The sequence below is a fragment of the Lissotriton vulgaris genome, chromosome 2_1 (genome assembly GCF_964263255.1).
Source record: "Lissotriton vulgaris chromosome 2_1, aLisVul1.2, whole genome shotgun sequence".
NCBI lineage: Eukaryota > Metazoa > Chordata > Amphibia > Caudata > Salamandridae > Lissotriton > Lissotriton vulgaris.
The window spans coordinates 996,603,518-996,631,261 of record NC_141687.1 but is presented as its reverse complement, the minus strand read 5'-3'; the positions used below and the strand labels follow the sequence as shown (position 1 = coordinate 996,631,261).

Genomic DNA, 27,744 nt, shown 5'->3' with positions numbered 1-27,744 from the left:
CTCAATCTTATGGGGCGCACTGCGCTCTTCAAGATGCTGTGTCTCCCCCACTATCTATATGTCCTGGCGAACTTCCCACATCCCATTCCCCGAAGGTGGTTTCAATTCCTGACTTCCTGACTCGCAGCATTTATAAGAACCAGTAAGTGCCACAGAGTGGCATTCTATCAGGCACGTAAATCGACCTTTGACGGGATACTTGGGGGCATCTGACATATATGTGTACTACCAGGCAGCACAGCTAGTGCCCATCAATGATTGGTTTACGGGAGGCTGGAATGATCCCATCTACCGCTTGGAACTCCACTTGGCGGGCTTTGAGGGACTCCTTGGCCTACTTTGCGGGGCCTGACTGCCCCAGACAACGCAGTCATGTACTCGGATGGTGGTGTTTTGCTGGAGAGCGGCCTAATCCGGTGGGACCGCCGGCTCACTGGCTTGACCCCTCTGTGGCAGGGCACGTGGCCTCAGCAACTTTTCACCCTTGAGGGCTTCATCCAAAGGAACCACACAGGAATTACATACCTAGGGGATATTTATGAACGAAGCAACTTGTCCTAGCCAACACAGTTTTTCTGCTTTCTTAAGCTACGACATGCCCTGCAGTTGCACCTTCCTCCAGATATTCAAATCCCTGAAAATAGCCCCCTTGAGGCCAAACTTCTAATGGGACACCTGGAGAATGGAGCATTTTCTATGATCAATCGCCCACTGATTATCCATGCCCCTGATGCTTTGGATTCTCTTCTGCAGAGATGGGCATGCCTAGCCCCTAGGGAACTAGCGATCTCCTCATGCCTGCGTATGGGTCCAGGTGAATTACTTACATGCAACTAATCTACACTCACATTGCATGCAGCGGATGTTATCTACTTGTCAGGCTACATGCACATGTTGCGCACTCCCTGCAGCTGAGTATTTCATGTAGGTGGGACTGCCCGGCACTACGTACCTTCTGGGATGGGGTGGGCCAGGAGATAAACGGTTATAGGGTGCTCAATTGACTTAGGCCCCCAGACTGCACTGTTGGGGCTTGTGGAGGAGGTTGGAGGAGGTTGGAGGTCCACGTGTGGAGTGGATCTTTATAGGGGTGGCATGCCTGTTGGCCAAGAAGACATTGCCTGCTTGTGGAGGCAACCTACGCCACTCTCGATCCAGCTGTGGCACAGGGGAGAGGATCAATGCACTGACATCCTCCACGTTTTTCATTCTTAGGAAGATCAAAAGGATCTTAGCTTTTATTCCCCCAAACTCTCAGAAAATGGTTATATCTGCCTTGGTGATGGCAGGCTAGATTATTTTAATGGTTTATACTTGAATGTTCAGCAACACTCCACACAAATTGCAGTTGCTGCCAAAACACGGCAACTAGAGTTCTCTCGGGTACTCCTAAATTTGCCTCAGTGAGAAGGGTTATTCAAAAGCTGCACTGGTTGCCAGTGAAAGACAGGATAAAATGTAAGGCCCTTTGTATCGCCGATAAGGAGCTGCATAATCAGGGACCTTCTTACTTGGCCAAACTTTTTCACAGGAACAGTGGAGATCTGGAATGAACTTCTCTTAGGGGTTCGTTTAGCCCCTACTTTGCAGCCATTTAGAAAGATGATAAAACCATGGTTCATTAGCAATGAAGATCATTGTTAGAGCATAAGATTCAGCCAAGCTGAGATCAGTGAGCTAGCACCAGGATACCTAAGGGTAACAGTGCGCTTCATAAATCCCATTAGCATTGGTGTGCGCAACAAGAAATACCAATCTATGAAGTACGTGGGTGCCCTCATAAACATGATGAAGTGTGGAGGAAGAGGTGGTTTATTATGGACTGTCAGTATGAAGGGACAGACTTCAGCTGAAATCGTATCATGCGACTCAATCTCACAACATTGGATGGTGCTTGCTGTATAAACGATATGCATGTAGATTAGAGTAGCCTGGGCATCCCATACTGACCTCAAACACACAGCTGCACTCTGAAGCTGATGATGGAGTAGGGAGCGTGCTTGCACTGGGAAACAGCAATACATTCCCCAAGACTGCCCTGCTCCCAGCTGTGCTGCCGCCACAGAATAATAAACACTGTAACTAATCAGATCATGTGTGCCCTAAAGGCCAAGCTCCATCCCACTGTAACACAATAGCTGGACTTGATACTTTGTGTGCATTATTGAGCCTTCTCTAACCGCCATACAGCTGCTGGCTCAAGCAGCAGCATGATACAAATGATCAAAGCGGTTTAGGAGGGAAGCACATCGTTTTTGCCAAATCAAAAGCTATACACAGGAAAACCAACATCAGTACTACAGAAAGCTCTTTATGTGGTGATCACACAAGGTATCATGACAGCTGTGCGGTGAAGCCAAATCTAAAAACTAGCCTTGTAGAAACCAATTCAATTTCCTAAATTATAGAATGCTCGGCTTCACACATAGGGTAAAAGAAACTGAAAAGTAGGTTGTAGAAACGGTTACCTCGTGAACATTTCCTTCCCTGCAGAGGTAATGCAATGCCAGCATCCTCAATGCTTCCAAGTTATGACTCTCTCGCTGCAGTAATCTGGATCATGATGAAAGGGAAAAAACATAAATAAATGAGTGCCCCATTTCCATAATAAGTATAACGGTCTTTTACTCTGGGGGACTAAATAACTACAGTGACAATGCCACAGATAGACAGCAATAGCATTTCTGAATATTTAAAAACTGTTTAACATTTTAATCAAAAAGGAACTGGCAGCTTGTGTTAAATATATTTAAGACATGTTTTGATCTTGCCATCACTATTTGTATTACCATACACAACATTAAATTACACAACCCTGTAAAAGTTTTTGGAGCAATAGGCTAATTTGTCAAAGAAAATATAAGTTTAAAACTCTAAAATGTATTATTGAGCACATCAATGTCCACTCACATAAGTTCCTTTCGCTCTCATCAGTTACCATTTTTTATTTATGTAATTGCTATTTATGTATATAATGATATAATGCCTTAACATATCTCCAAGTGAATCAAGGATGGGTTTAATAGAAAGCTCAAGTGGTGTAAATGGAAGTTTAGCACCCTATAATGCCTCAACACCAAATCAGCAAAGGTTGCATTCAACATATATTCGTAATTAAATTAGTATAAGTAACAATCGGAACCCTCAGTCTTTGAATATTTGTGTTGAAGCGAGGCATTTTGGTTGTTCAGAAAATACGTACTCTGAACATATGAGCAACATGAACAGCAATACACAAGAAATAAATGTTTAATTATATGGGTAGTGAAATAGGATACAAATTGCGAGCATTTCCAATGCAGAATATATACACCTAAATCAAAACTGGGATCTCTACTACAATGTTATATAGACTCCTTTAGGATTTCAATCATAACTAATGCGCAATCAAAGACTTTGGGGTTTAAATTCTTTTGGCATTACCATTTCAACCAATGTGATATATAACAACGGGAATCCCCTTTCCCTTTCATCATGATAAAGCCGAACAAGTTGCTTACCTTCTGTAATGCCTTATCAGGTAAAAAAAAAACTCCCCATGTGTCAGACTAGATCTGGAAATGTTCAATCAGTACGCTTGCCTGCCAGTAGGTGCAGTCATTTAACTCCCAATCGGCCACACCAGATATAACGTACACAGGGCCTATATAGGGGCCAATCCAGCACACTGAAGTCAGTTTATTTTCACAGCTTTCCATGCCTAAAGCTCTGAGCCAGGAAGAATGCGGACATACTGGTGTACATTACTATTGCCCTCAGAAAGTAGACTCTACTGAATCAGTTAGCAGAGCGGGGAGAATTCAGCAGTCGGTAAGCAATCTTCAGCTAGAATGAGTCTCGATCAGGTAAGGCGTTACCAAAGGTAAGTAACTTGCTCATCTAAAAGAGACTTCTATCAACAGATTCCTTACCTTAGATAAGATACAAAAGCAATACCTCCTCGGAGGGGGGCCTGTGAACAGATTAGGCCAAAATGTTCTGCAGGAGCAAATGGGCAACATACCAGTCATGACAGACCTGACCATCCGGGCAGGTCCATCCAGGTAGAAGTGCAAAGAAGCCCACGTTGCTGCCTGGCAGATGTCCAGGACATGGACTCCATAAGTCAACACAGTGATCACAGCCTTGGCTCTGGTAGAATGAGCATGCATGTCCTTAGGAGGTTGCTTCTTGACCAATGCATGCACCGAAACCGGTCCTAGGATGCTGGTTTCCAGTCCAGGGAGGACCATGCCTGGCAGTTCGGGCTGGACTGTTCCCATTGGGCACAGGGTCAAGTCTGATTTGCATATGTCTGGGTTCAAACTGGAATGGCATGGGGAGCAAAAAAACTATGGATTTAGGGCCAGATCTCTGTACTGGGGTGAATGTATGACATTGTTCTGCATTCTGTCCTCAATTGTTCTTTTTGCATATGTCACCCCGAGTGGGACGGGTATGCCCAGATGTGGGTTCCATGCTGTCCATGCCACTGGAGTCAAACTATCCTGGCTGCTGAGGGGTGAACCAACACCGATCCTAGGATGCTTGTTTTCAGTCCATGGTGGACCTGGCCTGGCAGTTCGGGCTGGACTGTTCCCATTGGGCACAGGGTCAAGACTGTACCAAGCCATATGCAAATCAAATTGGAATGGCATGGGGAGCAAAAGAAACAATGGATTTAGGCCCAGATCTCGGTCCTGGTGTGAATGTATGACATTGTTCTGCATTCTGTCCATCAATTGTTATTTTTGCTCTTGACCAATGCATAGCAGATAGTTATGCAGAGAACTGTCCATCGTGAGATAGTTCATTTCTGCACTGCCTTCCCTTTCAGAGCCCCAACATATCCTACAAAGAGTTGGCCATCCACCTAGAGCTCTTCTGAAATTCATGTAGAACAACAACGCTCTTTTTGGCTACAAACGGTGGAGTCTCTTTTCTTCTTTAAAAAGTTGAAGCGGAGCAAAGAAGGTAGGCATGGTGATGTTTTGACCTACATGAAAGGGTGTGACAACCTTCAGGAAGAAAGAGGAGAGGGTCCTAAGAACCAGCATGGTTGGTACATAGAGTGTGTCCAGAGGACCTAAAGTTCGCTGACCCTCCTGGCCGATGTTATGGCTACTAAAAAGGCAGTCTTGAAATGCCAGAAAAGTCAGCAAATGAAGTGGGCAGTTGTGTGACACATCAAAGGGAAGACACGTGAGAAAGATAAGGGCCACTGAGGCATAATGAAATGCCTTTGGGGGGCGGGGGGGACATGTGCTGTAGGCCTTGCAGGAATGTAGTCACAATGGGTGACTTGAACAAAGAATGTTTGTCCAACATCCACAAGAACAGTGCCCAGAGCAGAGTCCTGTTGGGCCAAAGAAAGAGCAAATAGGAGAAGTGCAGAAAGAGGATAAATGTTTCTGGATGCACACCATGCCATAAATTTGTCCCAACGACAGGCGTATATATTCTTGGTGCAGAGACGTCTGACTGCCAGAATGTCACATATTTTGGAAGGAAGATCAAAAGCTGTCAACGGTCACCAGTAAATCTTCACAGATGAAGGCAGAAGGCATGCACGTTCGGGTGCAGAACCCTCTCCAGAAGATCCTCCCACAGGGGCAACCTGATCGGAGGACAATATTCGAGACTTCGGGAAACCAAACTCTCCATGGCCAATCGGAGCCATAAGAAGGAGAGGTATAGGCGGACAGTTATACAGGTGGCAAGAGCTCCACTCGAGACAAAAAGCGTGTCAGAGCAAGATCTGCCTTGGAAATTCCAGCGCGCAAAACTTTTGACATTGCGTTTTCTCGAAGGTCTAATATGTTACCAGCAGAATGCAGGATGCCATGATGCCCAAAAGCCTACGGGTCAGTCTCACCAAAATCCAGGATAGAGGCTGAAACATTGGAATCATAGCCCGAATATCCTGGACTCACCACTCGAGAGCCTAAGCATGAAACTACACTGTGTCCAGAACGGCCCAGATGAAAAGGAGTGTATGAGAGGGAGTTAGGTGTTTCTTCGGCTTGTTGATAGTGAACCCCAGAGAATACAGAAAATCAGCAGTAGTCTGGAGGTGGGAGATGGTTGTCTGGGGCAAGCTCGCCTTTAACTGTTAATCGTTGAGTTAGTAGAAGACTGGAAAACCTGACCTATGCAGATGTGCTGCGACCACTGCCATCACAAAAGGGAGCACGGCAAACTAAGTTCTCTTGGCCCACAGTGAACGGCAGGTTGTGCCCCTACTAACAAAACAGATAATCGGTAACCCAGGTTAGAAGGGCGCTCTGCAAGTAAGGGAGTGGTATGAGTTTCCGAGTATATATTTTGGTGCTCCTAAGGAAGGGTGTGGTCACCAACACCCCACACAACCTATCCAGTAGGTCTACAAAACAAATTAGCTTCCTGAGCACTCTCAGTTTATAAAGTTCAGTATCCGAAATAGTAAAGTTCCACTGGATTCATCCAAAGCAGTCCCAGGTGGGTAATCCAAAATAATATATCAACAAGGTCCTTCAAATCATGGATTTTTATTTTTTCTCTTTTCTCCAAATTCACATCCTCCACAATCCACATACAGAAGTCATTGGATTATTCAGCCAACACGTGTTTCGTCTTGTAAATTATTTACACAGCGACTTCATCAGGGCGTAATCCAAATATTTTGAAAAGTTCTCAGTTGAAAAAATCAGTCTCTTCGTCACTTCAAATTATGAAGTAAAAGACCCCTACTTCTTGAAATCTTACTCTGCAGTCAGGAGTCTTTACATATCTTCAAAAGTAATCAGTAATTCACGATCTCTATCTCATTTCGTGTTCGTCTATCCACGAACGCGTTTCCCTATCTGGATTGTGGAGGATGTGAATTTGGAGAAAAGAGAAAAAATAAAAATCCATGATTTGAAGGACCTTGTTGATATATTATTTTGGATTACCCACCTGGGACTGCTTTGGATGAATCCAGTGGAACTTTACTATTTCGGATACTGAACTTTATAAACTGAGAGTGCTCAGGAAGCTAATTTGTGCCCCTACTAACTCCACTATCCAGTCTCCAGTATCAAGGGCAAGCAGGACTCGAGTTAAGGTCAGCGTTTTGAATTTCTCCTTTTTCAGGAAGAAGTCTCACAAGGCGCAAGTCTTGGATAAGATAAAGGCCTCCATCCTTTGTGGGCAGTAGAAAGCTGTGAATAACCACAACATACTTCTGATGCCGGCACCCTCTCGATGGCTACTTTGGGCAAAAGAAGCAACACTTAATGAAGCAAGGAGAAATGGTACTCCGCCAGTTGGTTGTAAGTGGGTGGCATGGGTTGAGGGATTTCCACAATATGGATGGAGTAGCCCTTATGTTTGATTTGCAAAACCTACTTGTCAGATGTTACGGACTTCCAGTGGGTCCGGTGATAGCAGATCCTGCTGCCCACTGAGTACCCACACAGGTAAGAGAACAAACTAAAGGCTTTTAGAGGTTAAGGCTCCCGGGGGAGTGGTGGGCTGACCAGACCTCTGGTTGGTGTTGCCATGTGATCTGTGATAACAGTGTTCAAAGGCATGAAAAAACTGGCATCCCTGTTTGCCTTGGTGGCTGGGTGGGAAAGGACGCAATTGGTAGCCCCTACTGTAGCCATGGGAGGGGCGAAAGGATAGCTACTGTTGGAAAGGGGCCGTGGATAGGACCAAGGACCTGGCTGTATCTCGGCTATCTTTGAAGCACTCTAGTGCAGAGTCTGCCTTCTTACCAAAGATGCGAGACCCATCAAGGGACTTGTCTATAAGCAAGGCTTGGACCGTCACCAGAGAAACCAGCAGTTCTCAGCCAGGCATGGTGTCTTAATGCCACTGACTGTGAAATCACTCTGCCCAGCGAGTTGGTTGTGTTAAGCTCGCATCAGCCAGTGAACTTTGCTGCATCTCGTGCATCAGCAATTTTTTGGCCTCCTCTGTTACTTTGGACAGCACTTTTGCAACTGAATCCCACACATTATGCTGGTATCAGCCCAAAAGCCACGCTGTGTTCACTGACCACAGTGCTAGGCAAGCGGAAGAGAAAACCCACTTACCGAAGGTATCCAGCATGTTGGATTCCCTATCTGGTGGAGTGGTAGGGAACATGCCGGGATTGATCCTAGAAGTTGAGGCTTGGACCACCAAGCTCTCCAGTATGGAGTGCTGGGTGAGAACACTGGGGTCCATGGGAGTGGTGTGCACAGGCATCCTTGTCCTCCTTGGGACCTTGACCAAGCCCTGTACATCTGTAAGTATTTCATTTAATGGGAGAAAAGGTTAAGAAGGAGTGACTCCAGGCTGAAGCACCTCTGACAAGAGGTTAGTCTTGACTGCCACTGTGGCCGGCAGACAGTCCAGGACTTCAGCTGCCCTCCTACACCATCCCTGCAAATGAGGCACCCTTCTCTGTAGCCACGGTTGGGGGAGAGACCAAGACAGGTTTGGGGGAGAGACCAAGACTGGGTCAAGTGAGGTGTCCAAACCACTGGTTTCAGCCAGTTCCTCATACTAGTTGTCCTCTCTGTCATCAAGGGTATGCTGGCAACTATGAGGATGGTCTGACCCCTCCCAATCTTCACACTCTCCAGGCCTGTCAAAAAAAGCACTGGCTCCAACTCAGAAGGCATGGTACTGGTCAGTTTCTGGCGACGCCCATCTGACTCAGTGTTGGAGTCAGGTAAAATGATGAGGCAAGTGCCGCCGCGAGGCATCGCCAGCACTGAGAGCGACTGCACTGGAGCAGGTGCCATGGACATAAAACTGAGTTAGGCGGGGGTTGCTTCATTTAATTTAATTTCATTTCATTTACTCAATTATAAGACGCGGGCGAATCAACCCCAGGGGGAACTCTTGGCGCTTTGAGGAAAAGGTACTCATTGGGCGTGCACCTCTAAAACAGCCAGGTCTTTAAAAGTTTCTTAAAACTGGTTAGCTCACCGCAGGACCTAATGTTCTGCGGCAGACTGTTCCAGTAAATGGCAGCCAGATACGAGAAGGCTCCTCACCCCATCCAGGTCCTGTGTATTCTTTGAATGCACAGGAGATTGCCATTACTTGATCTTAGTTGTCGAGCCGGTTGGTACTGTATGAGTTTATTTCTAGGATAGGCAGGGCCATTTCCCTGAAGTGATCTAAAGACCACACAGAGAATCTTAAAAATAGCTAGTTTCTTGACCGGGAGCCAATGAAGCTGGCTCAACAGGGGGGCAGAAGGGGTCCGCGCCCGCTTGTTGAGAGCAAGGCGGGCTGCCGAGTTCTGTACCACCTGGAATTTAGATAGAAGAGCTTCCCTTACTCCCACATGCAATGAATTACCGTAGTCCAGTCGACTCACCAGGAGTGACTGGATAATGGTTTTTCTTGCTGAGAGGGGAATCCAGGGAAAGATCTTCCTAAGCATCTTCATTGTGCCAAAGTAGGTGCCCGACAGTGTCTTCACCTGCTCCTCCATTGATAGTTTGTTATCTATCCTAATGCCAAGGTTCTTAGCCCAATTCTTAGGAGAGGGGGCTTCACCCAGCTCAGCAGGCCACCACTTGGGAGACCAGATTGATTCTGCTACCCTGAATAGCAAAATCTCTGTTTTAGAGGAGTTGAGCTGTAAAAAGGTTCTTCCTCATCCAGCTTGCAATGCTAGACATGCAGCTTTTAAATTTCAATTGACATAATGTCATCCTCAATGGGGACAATTAGCTGCATGTCATCAGCATACGAGATGGTTTAAAATCCATGGCTTCTGATGATATCCGCCAGGGGAGTCACGTACACATTAAATAGGGTGGGACTCAGGACAGATCCCTGAGGAACTCCCCTGTCCACCACTATAGTCTGCGACGCGAAATAATCCAGCTGGATGCTCTGGGTGTGCTCGGATAGATAACTTTGTATCCATTTGAAAGCCAGGCCCTTGACACCAATCCCTTGCAGTCTGCCAAGCAGTATCTTATGAGAGATGGTGTCAAAAGCTGCCGACAGATCAAGGAGGACTAGGTCACCGGGGTCCCTCTATTCAATGTCAGCCTTATAGTGTCAGTAACTTCCAACAGTGCAGCCTCCGTGCTATAGGAGGCACGGAAGCCGGACTGGGAAGGGTCCAGAAGGTTGTTTTGTTCTAGATAGTGCGATAGCTGTTGATTAACCAGTGATTCCATTACCTTCGCACAACAAGGAAGAAGCGAGATCGGTCTATAGTTCTGTAACTCAGTCGGGTCTGCTGGAGCTTTTTTATGAAGTGGTTTAACCCGAGCAGTCTTCCACTCGCTTGGGAATATGGCAGTTTTTAACGAGATATTATATACTTTGGCAAGCGCATCGGCCAAGACCGGACTGAGGGTTGACATAACCGTCGGTGGTGCCGGATCTAATGGAGAACCTGATTTTACGAGGCTAAGTAAAGAGCCCACTTGCTCGCTTGTGACATGAGAGAAGGAATCAAGCCCAAGCGAAGAAGCCGTTTCATGCGGAAAATCTGTGGGCGAGAGGCCTTCCACTCAATCTCCTCCCGCCAAATCAAAAGATCGATAAATTAGATCGATCTTATGGGTGAAATATTTGGCTAAGTCATAACATAATTCCTGGGTAGGGGGTGGGGCCGAATTATTAACCTTCGGGTTTGTGAATTCTTTCAGGATCTTAAATAACTCCTTAGAGGGGTTCTTAACCTCTGTGATACGCATGCCCAGATGTGTCCTTTTTGCTGCGTTGCAAATATTAAAGGTAGGCTCTATGTGCCCTTTGGTAAAGTTGTTCATCTAGCTCTGCCTTGGACTTCCTCCATTTCCTCTCCAGGGCCCTACAAGTGAACTTCTCCTTCTCAAGAGTGTCTGAATACCAAGGGGCAGCGGCAACCCTCACCTGGATAGTTACCCTTTTGAGAGGAGCTTCGACTCTGGGAAACAGAGGCACAGAGTCAGCCCTGGCACAGGCTCCAACGTGGAGCGAGGTCTCGTGCCAGGTTCAAGGACTTTGAATGGCACAGAGAAGTCAAAGAACACTTCTGCTTCTTGGACTTCTTTTCCTAATGGCACATACCTGACTATCTTTATTAAGATCGTCTGGAGCGCTTATGTGAGCAGTCCTGGAACCTACTTCCTGACCTGGATCAAGAGTGTTGTGGGAGGGTAATGTGACTTGCTCACAATCATAGGATTTTGGGCCAAGAACAGGACTTGAGCCCGCCCCCAGTTCCAAGGTAAGCAGCTCTACCTACCAAGCCATATTTCCTCCCCAAGTGTGGTTCTGCCCTGGAGTGCTAATCTTGTGGGGTTGTGCCCATGCTAGATTTCTCTGCCATGAACAGAAGAGAAGTGGTCTGTGGTGTTAGCTAAGAAGTTGTAAGTTGCTGGCCTCTAGAGAAGAGAAATAAGAGAAAGGAAGTGGTACTATCACAATCAAAACAGTGAAAGGCTACTGGCGTGGGAACATGATTTTGTGGGTAATTATAGGTGCGGGAAGGGGCTTAGATTCCACCTGGTAGAAGCTAACCAAAGGCAGCTGGGTTCAGAGTTCTGTGGCCGTTTCCACAGAGATTATTGTGAGAGCCTGCATTTTACTCTAAGCAGATGGTAGACCTTGGCTCCTGGGCCCAATATGTGGCCGCTCCCTATTCCCACACCGGTTCTGGGATGCGATCATGTCCTCTCTCATTTTCCTCCTGTGTAAACATACCAGGGGTGAATATGGCTCAGAGACCAGGACACTAAGGAAAGTAAATACAGAAGCCAAGAATCTGCCTCACAGAATGGTTGACAGGGTTCTGAAGAAGAGCTTCATTTATATGGTGATAACCTGGCCGTGGAAAGTTGACTGCAAGTACTGCACACTAAAAAAAATGACTTTCCTAAATACATCTCCAATATGGACTTTTGACTCAATGGTGAGCCTCTACCTGGGAAGGCATTGTCAATTAAGGGAAGGTTTTGGGCATTGGCTGAATGCTGACACATGGTGGACACTTCAAGTGGAAGTAGGCTTTGAGCTTAAGTTAACTTTTATTTATCCATGGTGAAGATGTGTGCTCATTCATCACGTTTGTGAATCTGGAACAAGAATGGAACACACAATAGATGCTTCATTCACACATAATTGGCAGTCTGTCCACAACTGTAGGCCCAATTCATTCACCAAATTGTAGGAGTTTGTGTATTACCAGGGAAAAAGAAGCAAATGTGAAGATATGTGGACAACAACAAAATTGATCAATATATTGCTGCTAGTAAGCGCAAGAAAGTGGAAGCCACTGCCTCAAAAACCAGGGGGCCAGTGGAGAATGTTGAGCTTTCACAACTGAACTTACTGAAAGCTATCGAAGATAAAACAGTGCTGGTAAGTAGGATAGAAACACTCAATTGAAATTGATCTAATATGTGCTTCCCTTACAAAAGTAGCATATAGGCCATAGGATACCTTAGGTTAAAAAAGTAGGGGTGTCTGTATACATGGGAGTGTGAGTGGGTGATATACTCATTTACTTCAGAAATTTGAAAGGTTAGATACTCAGCCTCCTTGAAGTATTAGATTAACTTGGTCTGGTCCACAAATAAATATAAATTAGCATTGTTCTCTGGAGGACAGAGTTGGGCCGTGTGTTTGCCAGAGCTGGGAGCATCATGAAAAACTTAAAAAATTAGGTATTTGGGTAGTCATGTAGCACTTGTGTGAATTACAACCTAATCAATATGGGAGTTTAAAGTTAAAAAAGAAAACTAATAATAATTAACAGTCCCTCCAAACAAGAGTTTGGGGAAAATAGTCCCAAACAGTGCATTTTACATAACATTTTGCTGAAAAGGGAAAGTAATGAAATCAACAATGTATAATGGGTATCCAGGATCAGTAGTTGCCTTTAACAACAAATTATACATGAGGCCTAAAAAAAAACATAAGCCTGGTACAAAACCAGATGTCAAACTCACAAAACTTTGTGCCACATAGAAGCAGCAGCAATCTAGTAGGGTGTCAGCCAATGGAAAACTTCCTTTGAATATGTAAGCCTGCGTAAAAAGATGCTGTTTTGAGTGCTGTGATGGAGCAGAGCGTTCATCTCGGTTTTTGTGTCACTTAACTAATGAGCAGAATTAAAATACCTTCACATTCGAATCAATTAGTTGCCGAGGTACTTCCATCAAATGCCAGAACCAGGTTAAAAAAGGTTAAAAAAAATCAGATTGTAGTCCATTATATTGGGGTGCTGCTGAAGTGTTCTAGGGTGCTGCCAAGTCATGATACTCAACACGCTTGGCTGCAAGAGGTGATTATGAAGCAAGTCAAAATACTGCTTTCAAAACCAGTGTATCAGGGTGTGATCACTATGACGGGAATAGGCTAAGCCTGCACAAGTTGGCAGAGGGCGCTTCATTGTGCCAGGAGGCAGTTGAGAGCGATAAGGTTATTTTCTTAACTTGCTAAGACTAGTGCAGAGTAAGTACTACTCTCAGGTCACTGACTTGAAGGCTCAGACCTTCGAGTTTACCATTAGGTTAGGGATGACAGTGTGTGCCTTCCACAGTATGAAAGACGGGCACTGCCAAACCAGTTCTGTATTGTACTTCAGAAAGCTGCCATCACTATATTTCCACAAGTTTGTAAAGTATCATTTCTGCTCCATATCTAACAGCATTAAGGACCTTCACTGTTTGCCGGTACTAGAGAGGATTAAATTCAAGGCGCTGTTTATGATCCACAAGGCGCTGCACAGATTCGTGCCACGCTGCCTCCAGAAAGTCTTTGTCTGGTACGTCCCTCGACGCGACTTGAGGTCTGCCAACACTTGTCTGGTCATTGTTACCAGGGTCAGAAAAGCCAAGTGGGGTGGCAGAAGTCTCTCCCACCTGGCAGACAAAGTTTGGAATACCTTGCCTCCCTCCCTCAGATCAGCTTTCTTTTAGGAAGTCACTCAAAACATGGTTTTTCCCTCAGTCTATGTAATCGCTCCTCCCAGGCGAGTGAAGCATCGTCTTTTTTTAGCGCCAAGACGCCTCGACATAAGCTGTGCTTTACCAATATTTTACTTACTTACTTACTATATGTAAAGCACCAGTATCCTGCCAGAGGCTCCCTCTACATGTGTAACGCTGTTCCAAGCCACCTTCTACCGCTAGTGCTTGAACTCTCTAATAAGTATGCACAGCAATAAGATCAAGCCACTTCCCACACAATCTCTCAGGTGTGTAAAGCATTATTGTTTGTCATGTGAGTTTTTCAGTCTGCCAATGTAGAAACTTCATGGAGGCAGTCTGCCCTATTTAACTTGCTAGCTTTCCTGTTCTCTGCATGTGCACACAAGTGCTTTGGTACAGGATAGTTTGGGAGATAGTGGTTTATAGAAAAACAGGATACCTCCCAACTGTTTGGTCATTTCTGCTGCTGGGCTGGGGACCAATGTTGCCTGGAGCACCCCTTTTTGTACCACTTTGTTCGCCATAAGTTGGCAGGGTATGCTCAGACGTGAGTCCCTTGTTCACTTTGCCACTGGATTCAAGCAAGCCGGGCAGAAGACGGCTGAAATGAAAGAAACCGGTCCTCGGAAGCTTGTTTCCGGTCCAGGGAAGGCATGGCTTGGCAGTTCGGGCTGGACTGTTCCCATGAGGCACAGGGTCAGACTGATTTGCATATGGCCATGTCTGAACTGGGGTGGCAGAGTGGGCTAAAGAACGGTGATGGATTAAACCCAGATCTGTTGACTGGGTGTGAGTGTTTGATTGGTTCAGATGGTCCGTCCATCACCACCCCCTTTTGTACTGCCTGGAGCACAGCAGCAGCCACAGTAAAGGGATGCTGTCAGAACGGGATACAGTGATAAAAGCAGCCACCAGGTCTATGGCTTTTAGGTAACTTCCAGTTGTCCTGTCAATTTAGCTTACCCCAATTTCATTCCACGGTGAGACATAACATTATCAACAGCACTTTTATACCATAGAGCAAGTAAATATGTATCATGAGTCTGAATTCGGTAATACATCAAAGTGTGAGAAAAAATAACATGGTAAATCTACAGGTCAGTGAACACTATGCTGATCACTATGCACGATGTACTCAACCTCAGTGCTGAATCAACGGTCTGCTCCCAGTCTTGTAAAGCCAGATGTAGCTTCATTTTCTTTACGAAGCCTGGAATAAAGCTCGGAAAACTTGTAATCATCTGGTTCACTGTTTCCAGGGCTCCGGAATAATTTTGCCTTGTTTCAAAATATTGTGCCTAACAGATAAAGAATGAAAAAATACATGTTAGGTCCTGTATTAAGCATTTCTTTCTTCAAGAATAACTGTTTGTGTACATGTTTGTTGGTTTGCTGGTCGGCATATGTACAAGTTTGTTAACGGTGTGGGTGTTGGACTAGGGTAATCCGTTGGGGGATGAATATATTATATATATTATACAAGTTCAAGTTCAAAGACTTTATTCGGTTATATCACATAAATAACCATAAAAGCTCATAAAATCACAACATTAGTAACAATCATCACAATAAGTAAAATCAAACCAAACCAATACATATCATAGGCTCAGAATTTAAAAAATTTAAATAATTATCGTCTTCCGTACATAAAAAACATTTTTAAGAAAAGCAGATACAGATGCCACTGTAAATATATCATCCAATTTCTGGATCGCTAGAAATGCAGGACGGCACGGTCTTAAATTCATATACCTTAAAATAGGCCTGATCCACCTTCTCCTTGATAATATATAAAATTTACAGAAAAATAAAATATGAATGTCCGATTGGGTAGACAAATCATCACAAGGGCATTTGCTGATTCTATGTCAGGACCGGAGGCTTCAGATTATGCTATATCTTCCTTCGCTTTATTAACAGAAAGACTCCACAGCAGCTTAGGAAAAGATATAATAAGAACAAAAAATGCTTTAAACATAAAGCATTTACATAATGTTCAACAAATCAAACAACAACTCCCAAGAGTCTCTTTGCATAACAATAGTCCATAGTCCTTCCACACTGTCCATCATCACTATATAACCGGACTTCTCATCATCTTCCCCCTCTTTCTTCGCTGCTCCCGCAGCCAGATAAGTGCTTTCCTATATTTTTTCCCTTTTTTCATTGTGATTGATTGTCTTGTGTACGATCGTTAGGGGGACTCATTGCATGGTTTATTTCCCTTACAGAGTCCCCAGTTGCGGGAACGTTCTTCGTTCCTACGCGACTTTATTCCCACTTGTGTGCGGTGTGTACATAGACCGCCAGGGGGCGGCCTGTCGTCTCGCCGACCCTTCGGCGCGCCTCCGCAGTGCCAGGAGCCGCGCCGTGGAGTCTGCTTGCGCAGGAGCCAGCCCTCGCGTACCCCTCTGACACCTGGTGACCCGGGTCTGTAATTTACCCACTTTTGACGCCCGCTGGGGTCTGTATAGCGGCTCTGACCGCGTGAATCACCTTCGGGTGGCCTTTGTGCACCTCTTTACCCGAGTGTGGCCTAGCGCGCTTGAGGGGTACGTAGACCCGGTCCCGGCGAGGAGGGTCTGCGCGCTTGGGGGTTGGTGCAGCCCACCTGCCACGTCAGTTGGCCCAAAACGTGATCGCAGCCGCTTGGCCTGCCCACATTCGAGAACTTTCTCGGTTGCCGCCCTCTTGGGTGCCCCGCATTTGCCCTTGGTTCCGGGATGGAAGGGGAATACGAGGAAGAACCCTGCCCCTATCTGCAGGATGACGAGTTTTATCAGGCGGTGAACAATTCCATCTACCGCTGTGTGACGGAGGTGGTAGGCCCCATGGAGGACCGCCTTTCCGCCCGCATCGTGGAAGAGTGCGCGAAGCTGGCAGCGGCGCATGTGCCTCCGTCCCCCGAGCTCCCGGGGACGTCCGGCGGGTTGCCACCCGCCCCGAAGAGGCCTTGTAAGGAGGGGCCGTCATCGGAGGCCCAAGGCGTGGACAGGGGCGCTTTCGAGCGTCTTCGTGACGCCTTCCTGGCTAAAGCGACGGCGGTGCCCCCTGCACCCTTGGTGGATCCTAGTACTTCGGGCGACGTGGCTACGGCGCCCGCCTCCCCGATCTACGACTCTCCGGACACGGATGACGACGGGGAGTCGACCCGCTCTTGGCTTCCGGCGCCTTCGGCCAAGGAGATGCCCCGGGATGAGTCGGGCATGCTGGACCCGGACGAGATTGTCCACCCCCGATCCGCGGCCTGGACACCGGGGGAGACGGTGGCGAAGTTTGTTGCGGGCAGGCTGCGCAAGCCCCTAGAGAAGGAGGCGAGGGGTTGCCTACGTGGGGAGTGCCCTCGGCCAACTTTGGAAGGGAAAGTGGCCATGACTCCGGAATTGGACCCCAAGATGGCCACCTTCCTGGCGAAGTTTATGAAGGACCCCAGGAAAGGAATTGACCGGTCCTGGCGGGCCTGCCAGGACAAATTGTTGGATGCGGTCAGGCCCGCCACGAAGATCCTCGACATGGCGGAGGAGGCTCGAGCGAATGGCACCGCCATTTCACCGGAGGTGCTCTCGAATTGGGCCCAGAGGGTGATCGTGTTCTTGGGCAACGCCAACTGTGCCCTGTCCACTGAGAGGCGGCGTTCGCTCCTGATCAAGCTGGATCCGAAGTTGGGGGACCTGGCCTCGTCGGAGGCGGGTGCTGTGGCCCAGGGCGGCCTCTTCGGCGAGCCTTTCATCCGGGAGCTGGGCAAGTTTGTGAATACGTTCACGTCGCTGGACAAGGCCCAGTCTAGCATCATGAGGGTGTTCCACCAGCGTTTCTCTGGAGGGGCCGGTCGCGGTAGGGGCCGCGCGATCGGTCGTGGTCAGCAGACCAACAACAAAGGACAAGGCTCCGGAAGAGGTCAATACCAGACCTCGGCCAACTACACCAACTTCTACCCCACCAGGGGACAGCGCTTCGGTGGCAGAGGGTTCAAGAAGAACTCCGGACAAGGAAATGCCCCCGGTAAGTGTACTTTGCTTGGATCAGGTTCAGATTGGGGGGCGGCTGGCAAGCTTTTACGGGGAGTGGGAATTGCTCACTGCCGACGCTTGGGTTTTGCAAACTGTACGAGGTTTCCATATCGAGTTTTACGACCAGCCTACTCAGGCGAGGCCCCCGCGCCCGATGGTTTTTTCAGAATCCGACGCGCGTTTGATAGACGGAGAGATCTCGGACTTGCTGCGCAAGGGAGCCATCCGTCTATCAACGCGCCACCCACATGGGTTCCTCAGCAACGTCTTCTTAGTAGACAAGACGGATGGGGGCAAGAGACCTGTGATCAATCTCAAAGAGTTCAATGGGTGGTTGGTCTACCGTCACTTCAAGATGGAGGGGATCCACCTCCTTCGAGACGTGCTCCTCCCTCGGGATTGGATGGTGCGACTGGATCTCAAGGATGCCTACTTGGTCGTTCCCATCCACCCCCCTCATCGTCGTTTCCTACAATTCCTGTCGGACGACAAGGTGTTCGAATTCACCGCTCTGCCGTTCGGTCTTTCTTCGGCCCCGTGGTGCTTCACGAAGGTCCTCCACCCGGTGGTGGAGTTTCTCAGAAGTCAGGGGGTCCGTATGCTAGTATACTTGGACGACATCCTCCTCATGGGGCAGTGCCCGGAGGTACTGGCGGGCCAGCTGCGTCAAGCTGTCGGCCTGCTTCAGAGACTAGGGTTCGTCATCAACGGCTCCAAGTCGGTTTTGGTTCCCACTCAGCAGATCACCTTTTTGGGTTTCGTGGTGGACTCGGTACAGGCGGTCTTGAGCCTGCCGGGTCGGAAGGTCGCAAAGATACGACACCTGCTTCGGCAGACGATCGCAAGGGATCGTACGTCACTGCGTCATATCGCCAAGGTGGTGGGTCTTCTCTCGTCCTCCATCCAGGCGATTTTCCCAGGCCCACTGCACTACAGGGCTCTCCAACGCTTGAAGGCGCAACATCTGCGCCGTGGGATGAGTTACGATCAGTGGGTCCCCCTCACGGACGAAGTGAAGGAGGAAATGTCATGGTGGCTGTCTCACATGGAGGCATGGAATGGTCGGGCGATCTTCGGTTCGGCTCCGGACCTGATAATAGAGTCCGACGCCAGCAGGTCGGGCTGGGGCGCCCGGTGCGGGGATTTTTCCACCGGCGGCGCCTGGTCGTCAGAAGAACAACAATTGCATATCAATTGTTTGGAGCTCCTTGCGGGCTCCTTCGCAGTTCGCTGTTGGACCAAAGATTCGGTCAAGGCTTGTGTCCTGTTACGGATGGACAATATTTCGGCGGTTCGGTATGTGAACCATCTAGGAGGTCCTCGTTCCCGCGCCTTGGCGGACTTGGCGAAGGACTTCTGGGATTATTGCCTGTCTCGTCACATCGCGGTGACGGCGGAGTATCTGCCGGGGCAGTGCAATCAGGTAGCGGATTGGCACTCTCGGCAGCTCAGGGACGCCAGCCAGTGGAAACTGGATCCGGAAGTCTTCCGGTGGCTACACTCCCTCTGGGGCCCCTTCTCGGTGGACCTCTTTGCGTCCCGTCTCGACCACCAGCTGCCGCGGTTTTACAGCTGGAGGCCGGACCCTCTAGCGGAGGCCACGGACGCGTTCTTACAGGATTGGAGTCGGGAACAGCCGTTTGCATTTCCCCCGTTCTCCATGATCATGCGAACGGCGGCTCAAATACGCCGCCAGGGTGCGGAGCTGGTGTTGGTTACGCCGCTCTGGAGGTCTCAAGTATGGTTTCCTGTTCTTCTGGAACTTTCTTGGGATTTTCCAATCCTACTCCCCCCGTTTCCTCTGCTCCTGACGAACCCGGATCAGGAACCTCACCCTCTCGTCGTGCAGAACTCTCTCCGCCTCGTGGCGTGGAGGCTCTCAGGAGACGCTGGTCGCTCCCGGGCCTTTCGGGGTCGGCTGAGCACTTGCTCTCCAAAGCATGGGCCGATAGTACGGCGAAGCGTTACAGATCCGCTTGGCCTAAGTGGATGCGTTGGTGTTTACGAAGGGATCTGGATCCCATGGTCGCAGGCCTTGTTCCCGTGCTGAATTTCCTGGCTCATTTGGCCGACAAGGGTCTAGCGTATAGGACGATCAATGCTATTCGATCGGCGATTTCCGCTGGCCATGATAACATCGATGGCCATCCGGTAGGGGAACATCCTTTTGTGTGCCGGCTTCTGTGAGCTATCCGCCTCGCGCTGCCGCCAGAACCCAGGTACTCCGTCCTTTGGGACGTCAATTTGGTTCTGAATTTGTTCCTGTCGTGGCCGGCCAATTCCTATCTGTCTCTTAAAGAGCTGTCGGCGAAGTTAGCCATGTTGTTATGTTTGGTTTCTTGTAGACGCGTCTCTGACGTGCGCGCGCTGGATGTCTCTGCACGCATTTTTTCCCCGGATGGGGTTACTTTTACCGTGGGCCGACGCACTAAGACGTCGTCGCGTTCCATTTCTTATCCAGCCTTTCTTGACACTCCTAAGTTGTGTGTCGTGCAATGCCTCAAAGCATATGAGGACCTGACCTTGGATCTACGCCCTCCGGGCGAGCGTCAGTTGTTGATTGCCCTGCGGAAGCCACACAAAGCTGTCTCCTCCCCCACTATTGCTCGGTGGGTGCGATGGGTCATGCAAGAAGCGGGCATCAATACTTCTCTCTTTGGAGCACACTACGCCAGGGGGGCCATGGCCTCTAAGGCATTCTCGGTGGGTGCTCGTCTGGAGGACCTAATGCGAGCAGCGGATTGGTCCTCGGATTCCACCTTCAAGAGGTTTTATTTTAAGCCGGTGGTGGATTTGGCTCAGTTGGTGGTAAGTAAGCTTTAAACTAGCATAATCTGAAGCCTCCGGTCCTGACATAGAATCGAAATTTGCCTAGCTTACGTAACGGTAAGTTTCAATTCTATTAAGGACACGGAGGAGAGGATTATCCCACCCAGGCTACAGTGGTGTCTCTACCCACCCGTATGGCAGTAAGTAAAGCGTTTTCCTTTACATTGTCAGTACTGTATTAATCACTGAATGCTCCTCGCCTTGTTGTCGCATTCCTGGACCACCTCGCTGATGCTGTTCCTTTTTCGACAGGCAACGACGGTGCTAAACAGGACCAATGAGGCTCAAGCGTGATCTGCGCGAAGAAAGAGGAGGAAGATGATGAGAAGTCCGGTTATATAGTGATGATGGACAGTGTGGAAGGACTATGGACTATTGTTATGCAAAGAGACTCTTGGGAGTTGTTGTTTGATTTGTTGAACATTACGTCAATGCTTTAGGTTTAAAGCATTTTTTGTTCTTATTATATCTTTTCCTAAGCTGCTGTGGAGTCTTTATGTTAATAAAGCGAAGGAAGATATAGCATAATCCTCGCCTCCGTGTCCTTAATAGAATTGAAACTTACCGTTCCGTAAGCTAGGCAAATTTCGATTCCATTTGACCAATCATTAATTACAGGAAAACTCAGCACCCTAAACAGAATCCCAAATCTAAATCGAATCAGCAGGAACCTTTCGTGATCTTTCATCTGCAGAGTTAGGTAGGGTTGAATAACCAGCGGTATTAATATCAACTGGTGAGAGATCACAGTCTTTTTAGTAAACTCTTTTTGTTCCCTGCGATTCTCTAAATACGTTAAACATAACTTTTTCAACGCTTTCCTAGGGATCTTAGACATTGATAGGGGTTCATCATAAAATTCAGGATGGTCTATGTTACCACAAAATGACTTAATGTAGCTCAGCCACTTCATCCTGTGAGCACCATCCAATTTCAGGGCATCCTGCAGAATAAGTCGGTTCAGGTGGCATTCATCAGTAGTCCATACCCTATGCCACAAGAGCACCGGTTGGACCTTGACGATGTCTTCTAGGTACAACATACCGAGTTCAGTGTGACAGTTATGGGTGGACATACTCTCAGGGGTGGATAAGAGATACTTCAAGAAACCATTTTCGGTTTGCTGTAAACTAATGACATTAGAATAACCCCAAATTCCCGCCCCATAGGTTGCCACCGCAACACAACTAGCTTTATAAATACATAAAAGCTCCTTTACCGGTTTTCTCCCCATCTTTTTACTAAAGAGCTTAAGGGCCATTATGGACTTGGCAAATAACAGATTTCTACTTTTAACTGCACTACTTCACTGACTGGTACAGTCAAACAAAATTCCTAAATAGGGGAAAGTTGGAGTGTGATCTAGAGGTATAGAGCCAATGAACATTGTTCTTTTCCTGTGGTTCGCTCTTCTACCACAATTCATAGAGAAAGTTTTAGTGCAATTCACCCTCAAATCCAGATTTGTCATGAAGGTAGTGAAAGAAGTAATCATAGTTTGCATGGCTAAGGGAGTCCTTGCCATTAGGACAGCTGCATAGATGAGTGCGGGTATTTTGCGGTTTAAGGCCGTAGGCATATCTATGCAGTCCCACAATAAAATATCCTCTAACTCATTGATATAAATGGAGAATAAAAAAGGGGAAAGGACACATCCTTGCCTCACTCCCCTTGCAATATTGAACAATCTAGTACACTCCCCTCTCTTGCCGTATCTAATCGTTGCCCTTGCCCCATTGAACAAATCTCTTAGGAACTGAATAATATTGTTCTCTGCACCCAGCCGGGCTAAAATTAACCATATTTTGCTATGGCTAACACAATCGAATATGAAGAGGGGTCCCACTTGATACAATATCAATGGCACAAACTCACAATTCATGAAATAAACAGTAAAAAACTTAATGAGAAGAAAAAATGACTTGAAGAGATGCTATTTAATATACATCCTCATATGGAAATTAATTACCACGTTTTTACAACATCACACTTTAAGATATTTACTGACTGCCCAAGACAGGGGGGCGTGGGAAGGAAGGAAGGGTGAGAAGGGGGAAAGTGTGCAGGATAGTGCAGGAGTCAAATTAGTTACTGAAAAGTACGTGGTCTCATCCACATTCAACATTAAGTACCACATTGGACATGTATACATTTTCATTCACGTATTGTTATACTCGAAAAATCCTATCCCACTTTCAGCTCCCACAGTCAAAAATGATCCGTTGTTAATGGGTAGGGACAAACAAGGGTGTGTCGACGTTTCGACCCCAGAAGAGCAGGGGACGCTATTGCCCTAAAGCAGGTTTTAAGTGCGGAGACCGGCTTACATTCAATTTGATTATGTTCTATTTGTTATTTATTAGCTAGCTGAGGACTTTTTATATTGGCCGTCTCAGCTTTCGGGTAAGCCATAAAGGAATCTAAGCTTACATCAATCCTAATTATATCTAGAATAGTGGGTAGATCTGGATGGTGTTGGGATTTAGGTACGATCTGGGTAAGGGGTTGCTCAGGTGACAGTGCTAATACTATGCTCCCGAGTGAAGATCTTCTCAAGAACACGGGGTCAAGGGAAAGGCGACGTACAGTTAAGTCAATCTCCTTCTCCAAGGCGGAGGCAGCCCTAGTAATAAAAGTATCTAAAGTACCAGTAATTCCTCCACCCCCTCCCCTATTACCCGTTTTGTTTCCCTTTAAGTTTTTAAGCGCCATTTATGTCCAGTGGAGCCTAGGCTTGTACCAGAATTCTAAAACATATCATTAACAAAACCAAACATGTATGATAAAATTGCTATTAAACACATATAAATAAAGTCTTACTAATAATATGGGAAAATCAAATGGAATAGCCCAGTCCAGTCTCTTTCTGTCTCTGACGGGCTCAGACGGGCCCGCCCTTGGCCCGGGCTTCGTCCGGCTCGTCCCGCGCGTGTGCCGCGTTGCGGTAGGTTGAGTTCGTTTTTATTCACCTGTGGGGGCGTGACCTGGCGATAACGTGCCTCTGTGCAGCCCAGGAGGATTGTGGGCGCTTTTGTTTGCCTCTCCCTGTAGTTCCTTTGGCCCCCAGCTGCGAGCGTTTCCCGCGAAACGCGAGAGGTGGTATCGGGGTCCGGCAAAAGAACAAAGGAGCGTGGGTTTCTGCTATTCGTAGCCCGCAAACATCTCCAACAAGGTGCAAGGTACGGTGACATATATATATATATACATATATATATATATATATATATATATATATATATATATATACACACACACATATATATATATATATATATATATATACACACATATATATACATACATACATATATATATACACATATATACACACATATATAAATATACACACACATATATATACACACATATATATACACACATACATATACACACATACATATATACACACATATTTTTATTTGTTTATTTCACCAAGGTCTGTGTTGACCTTTTATTAAGATGACTAGCGGTTATGAGGATTTGTAGGTATGATAGCATATGGGAGAACGCATATCTGTGGACTGATTTGAGAGTGAATAAGATAAATCAGTCATGTTTCATTGTGTTAGCTTATTTGAAAACAAAAAAATGTTGTGCTTAAATGTCTGGTTGCTGTGAGGAATAAGGGTTCACACAAAAACAATGGCCCCTCTTGGATAATTACTCAAAATGTATGATAATATTAATGCACAATGACAATGTGGGTGATTTGGAAAAAGATGAAAGGCAAGTAAGTGGTATATGCACTGGAAGAATATATTTAGATACCAGCAACAATAGATACAGATCTTACATATATGAACAATTTACACATTTATGCACACTTATACAATTTGAAAACAGTGAAATTGGGTCCCAAGTGAGTAATTACCAGCAGAAAAAATAAACATATTACAGCAAATCATAATGAAAAAGGAGTGCCATAGGGTTTCTAATATGGATTCGTTTTTTGCAAAAGAAAGAGGCGACCTATTAGCTAATTTCCAAATAAATATTAATGTTGCCCAATAATGACAATTCAAAAGAACGGTCTGCTTCTTTGGGAGTTGTCGACGACGTTTCGACCTTATGTGGATAAAAGGTCTCTTCAGGACTGACTGTATGTGGGGCACCTAAAAAAGTGATGTTAAAAAATTAGGCATGTGGACCAACGCATAATTAAAGAACTAAGTAATTAGTAGAGCAGTCCCTGTAGGACGGTTATGTAGGACAGTTGTAATTTACCTGCTCAGTACTAGTGAGGTATGCATCCGATAACAGTGACACCGTGAAGTGAGTGAATAAAAGCAACTTACAGAGATCCCGGCCGGGACCTAGTTGTAATAAGGAAGGCAAATTGGAGGATTAATATCTAAGGAGGTTTATAGTTAGAGGACATGATCATGTACACGGGTGTAGCAGTCCGAACTCACCCCTGTAGCGACTAGATGCGGTGTACTTGTGAGAAACCGATTCTCTAACGCTTCCTGGAGTTCGACCAAAGTTCAAAAATACCTGTCGATGCAAACACATAGCCTATAATCATGTCCGCATTCTGCATTAAGATTACGCAATCCAATATGGTCAAAAAACGGTACTAACCTCTGAGCACTTGATAGTGCTACAGATGAAGCACTTCTTAATACGAACGATGCGGCCAAGGTGTATCAGGGCTCAGAAAATACTGGCTCTGTAATTCAATATATAAGACAATATTATTGTCAGACGCTCGGATTGTAAATACAATCATTTTTTGGAGGAGACCTAATATTGGGCAATCTTACCTTAAGTTGAACTTGCGAATTTCGGACAATCCCGAGAGTAATGACGGCGTCTGCACAATGGCAGGGCGTGCCGAACGACTATGCGGTCAGCTTCAGGATGGCTGGGAAGCCAATATAGACTCTGTAATCGATTACGAGTGCTACCGCGGACGCTTAAAAATGGAAAAAATACTGACTGCTACTCATGCGCCCATACATGACAGACTAACGTTATGTATATAAAATTGGCATGTCATTTGTGAATGTTTTAGCACCTAAATTGGAAATCGTCGCATAAATTAAGGGAGCACATCCTTAAGCGATATTAGCAAACATAGACATAAAGGAGTTACCCATATTTGTCAATGAGCTACTCGGTCGATAATTGATAATAAAGAGGAAGAGGAGGCTCCCAATGTGACCAACAAGATCTTGATAACTATAATTTGTATAATGTACAGTGTCAAATTAAATGGAAGCAGACTGAAAATTGGCATATAGGAGAGTTGAACCCGTGTATTAGTAATCATGTCATGTACAAAAAAGGCAGGCAACGTTACCAGTGAGCCACTCGGTCGGTTAGGCCTATACGTTCCTAGCCCCGGGACACTATTAGAAGGAGAGCAATCCAAATTTGTGCATACTAGAAAAACTTCTTGGGGCAATATATAATTACCACGGCATATTGCCAACAGCAGGGACAATATTCAATAGAGAGCAACTTCTATACGGACAGTTACAATTTGTGCACACATGAAAAACGTGTCTCGGTGCATGCAATAATTCCTACGGCATTACAATATTTTGTCATATAGCAATCATGTGCAGAGTCATATACATGCAATTGCCTGGGTATTTCGACAACAAATGTTATGTTAATCATGAATGTGCATATTAAAATCACAGTGAACCACGTCGATAGCAATGTTGACGTAATACCATATGGACATTTATTCAGGTATATAGCAAAAACGCATAGTATGAGGCAGTTGTAAAAAGGATAAGGATGTCAAACATTCAGTGAGGTGACGAACCCTCGCCACTCCTCCGCCGAATTTAATCCCTCCTCAATTGAGTTTGTGCGTTCTATCCATCGGCACTCTAATCTTTGGAGTATCTGAGACAAATCCCCTCCTCTTATTGGGATCTGTGCCTTATCAATGACTTGCCATGTTAGTTGGTCTGCCGTGTGCGATTTCTCTTGAAAATGTTGTACCAAGGGAGCGTTCAGAACAGAGTTCCTAATTCTACTCTGATGTTGCCCTATGCGTGCCTTAATCGCTTGCTGGGTCTGACCGATATAGGGTAATCCGCAAGGGCATAAAATGCAGTACACTACATTTTTAGTGTTACAGTTTGCGAAGAATTCCAAACTGTATTTTACATTTTTTAGTTCAAAAGTTTTCGTGTTGGTAGTGAATGCACATGAAGAATAAGGGGACACATCCCTGTGTATCAGAATAAAGGTGACATACAGAGAGGCCTCGAAAACTGCATAATGCAAGGAAAAAGACATTAGGATTTCTGCTGATGTTTGTGGATACCATGGGTAGTGTCTCCAATGTTTAAAAAATAAAATTAAATTAAAAAAAGAACACTAAACTTGCACTCGCCGCTTCGCTGATGTGGCAAGCATAAGGTAAGTGGTTGTCTTTATTTTCACTCTTCATAGTCTGTCAACCCAATGTCAACCCAATGCCCCCCCCCATCCCCCCTCCCATTACCTGCACCGGCCGCAGCTGTGCAGCATAGATACCACACACATTCTTGTGATACGCAAACTAGAGGAGATTAAATTATTTGTATTTAAATTTTCACTGAAAAAAAACATTGGTTTCAGGCATGTTACAGTTAGAAATTAGCATTTAAAAAACCTTAGAAATTCACGGAAAAATCTAGGGTTACAGGGGTGTTACATTTGTACAAAACCAGTGAAATTCAGTAGTTATAGTTAGCTGAGTCAACTATAACTTACGACCCGCAATGCACTGCTTATGACCTCACATATTACATCACTCATGACCTGGTCGATGACATCACTGATGACATCATCCCCAGAAGCACTCACACACCCACGTATACCCCAATACAACCTCTCAAACACCCATTCACAGACCCATACAAGTGCTCCCACAACCACTCACTCATTCATAGAGCCACTGTCACATGCACTCAATCGCAACCACTCACTCACTCACCCGTACAGCTACTCACACATCCACTTATTCATCTATACAGCCACTCCCACTTACATACCCACTAGCATCTGCTCACCCATAC

The 27,744-nt window shown here is 46.2% G+C and overlaps 1 protein-coding gene across 1 annotated transcript in view; it reads right to left on the bottom strand.

Annotated features, from left to right (window-relative positions):
- The window catches only part of TTC21B (tetratricopeptide repeat domain 21B), a 502,211-nt gene that overhangs the window by 364,332 nt on the left and 110,135 nt on the right, over positions 1–27,744 (bottom strand). The window contains exons 6-7 of the mRNA XM_086956589.1: positions 15,024–15,181; positions 2,469–2,553 (exon numbers count right to left, since the gene is read on the bottom strand). Of these exons, the coding sequence (XP_086812715.1) occupies positions 2,469–2,553; positions 15,024–15,181 (243 nt within the window). The remainder of the gene's footprint in view (positions 1–2,468; positions 2,554–15,023; positions 15,182–27,744) is intronic.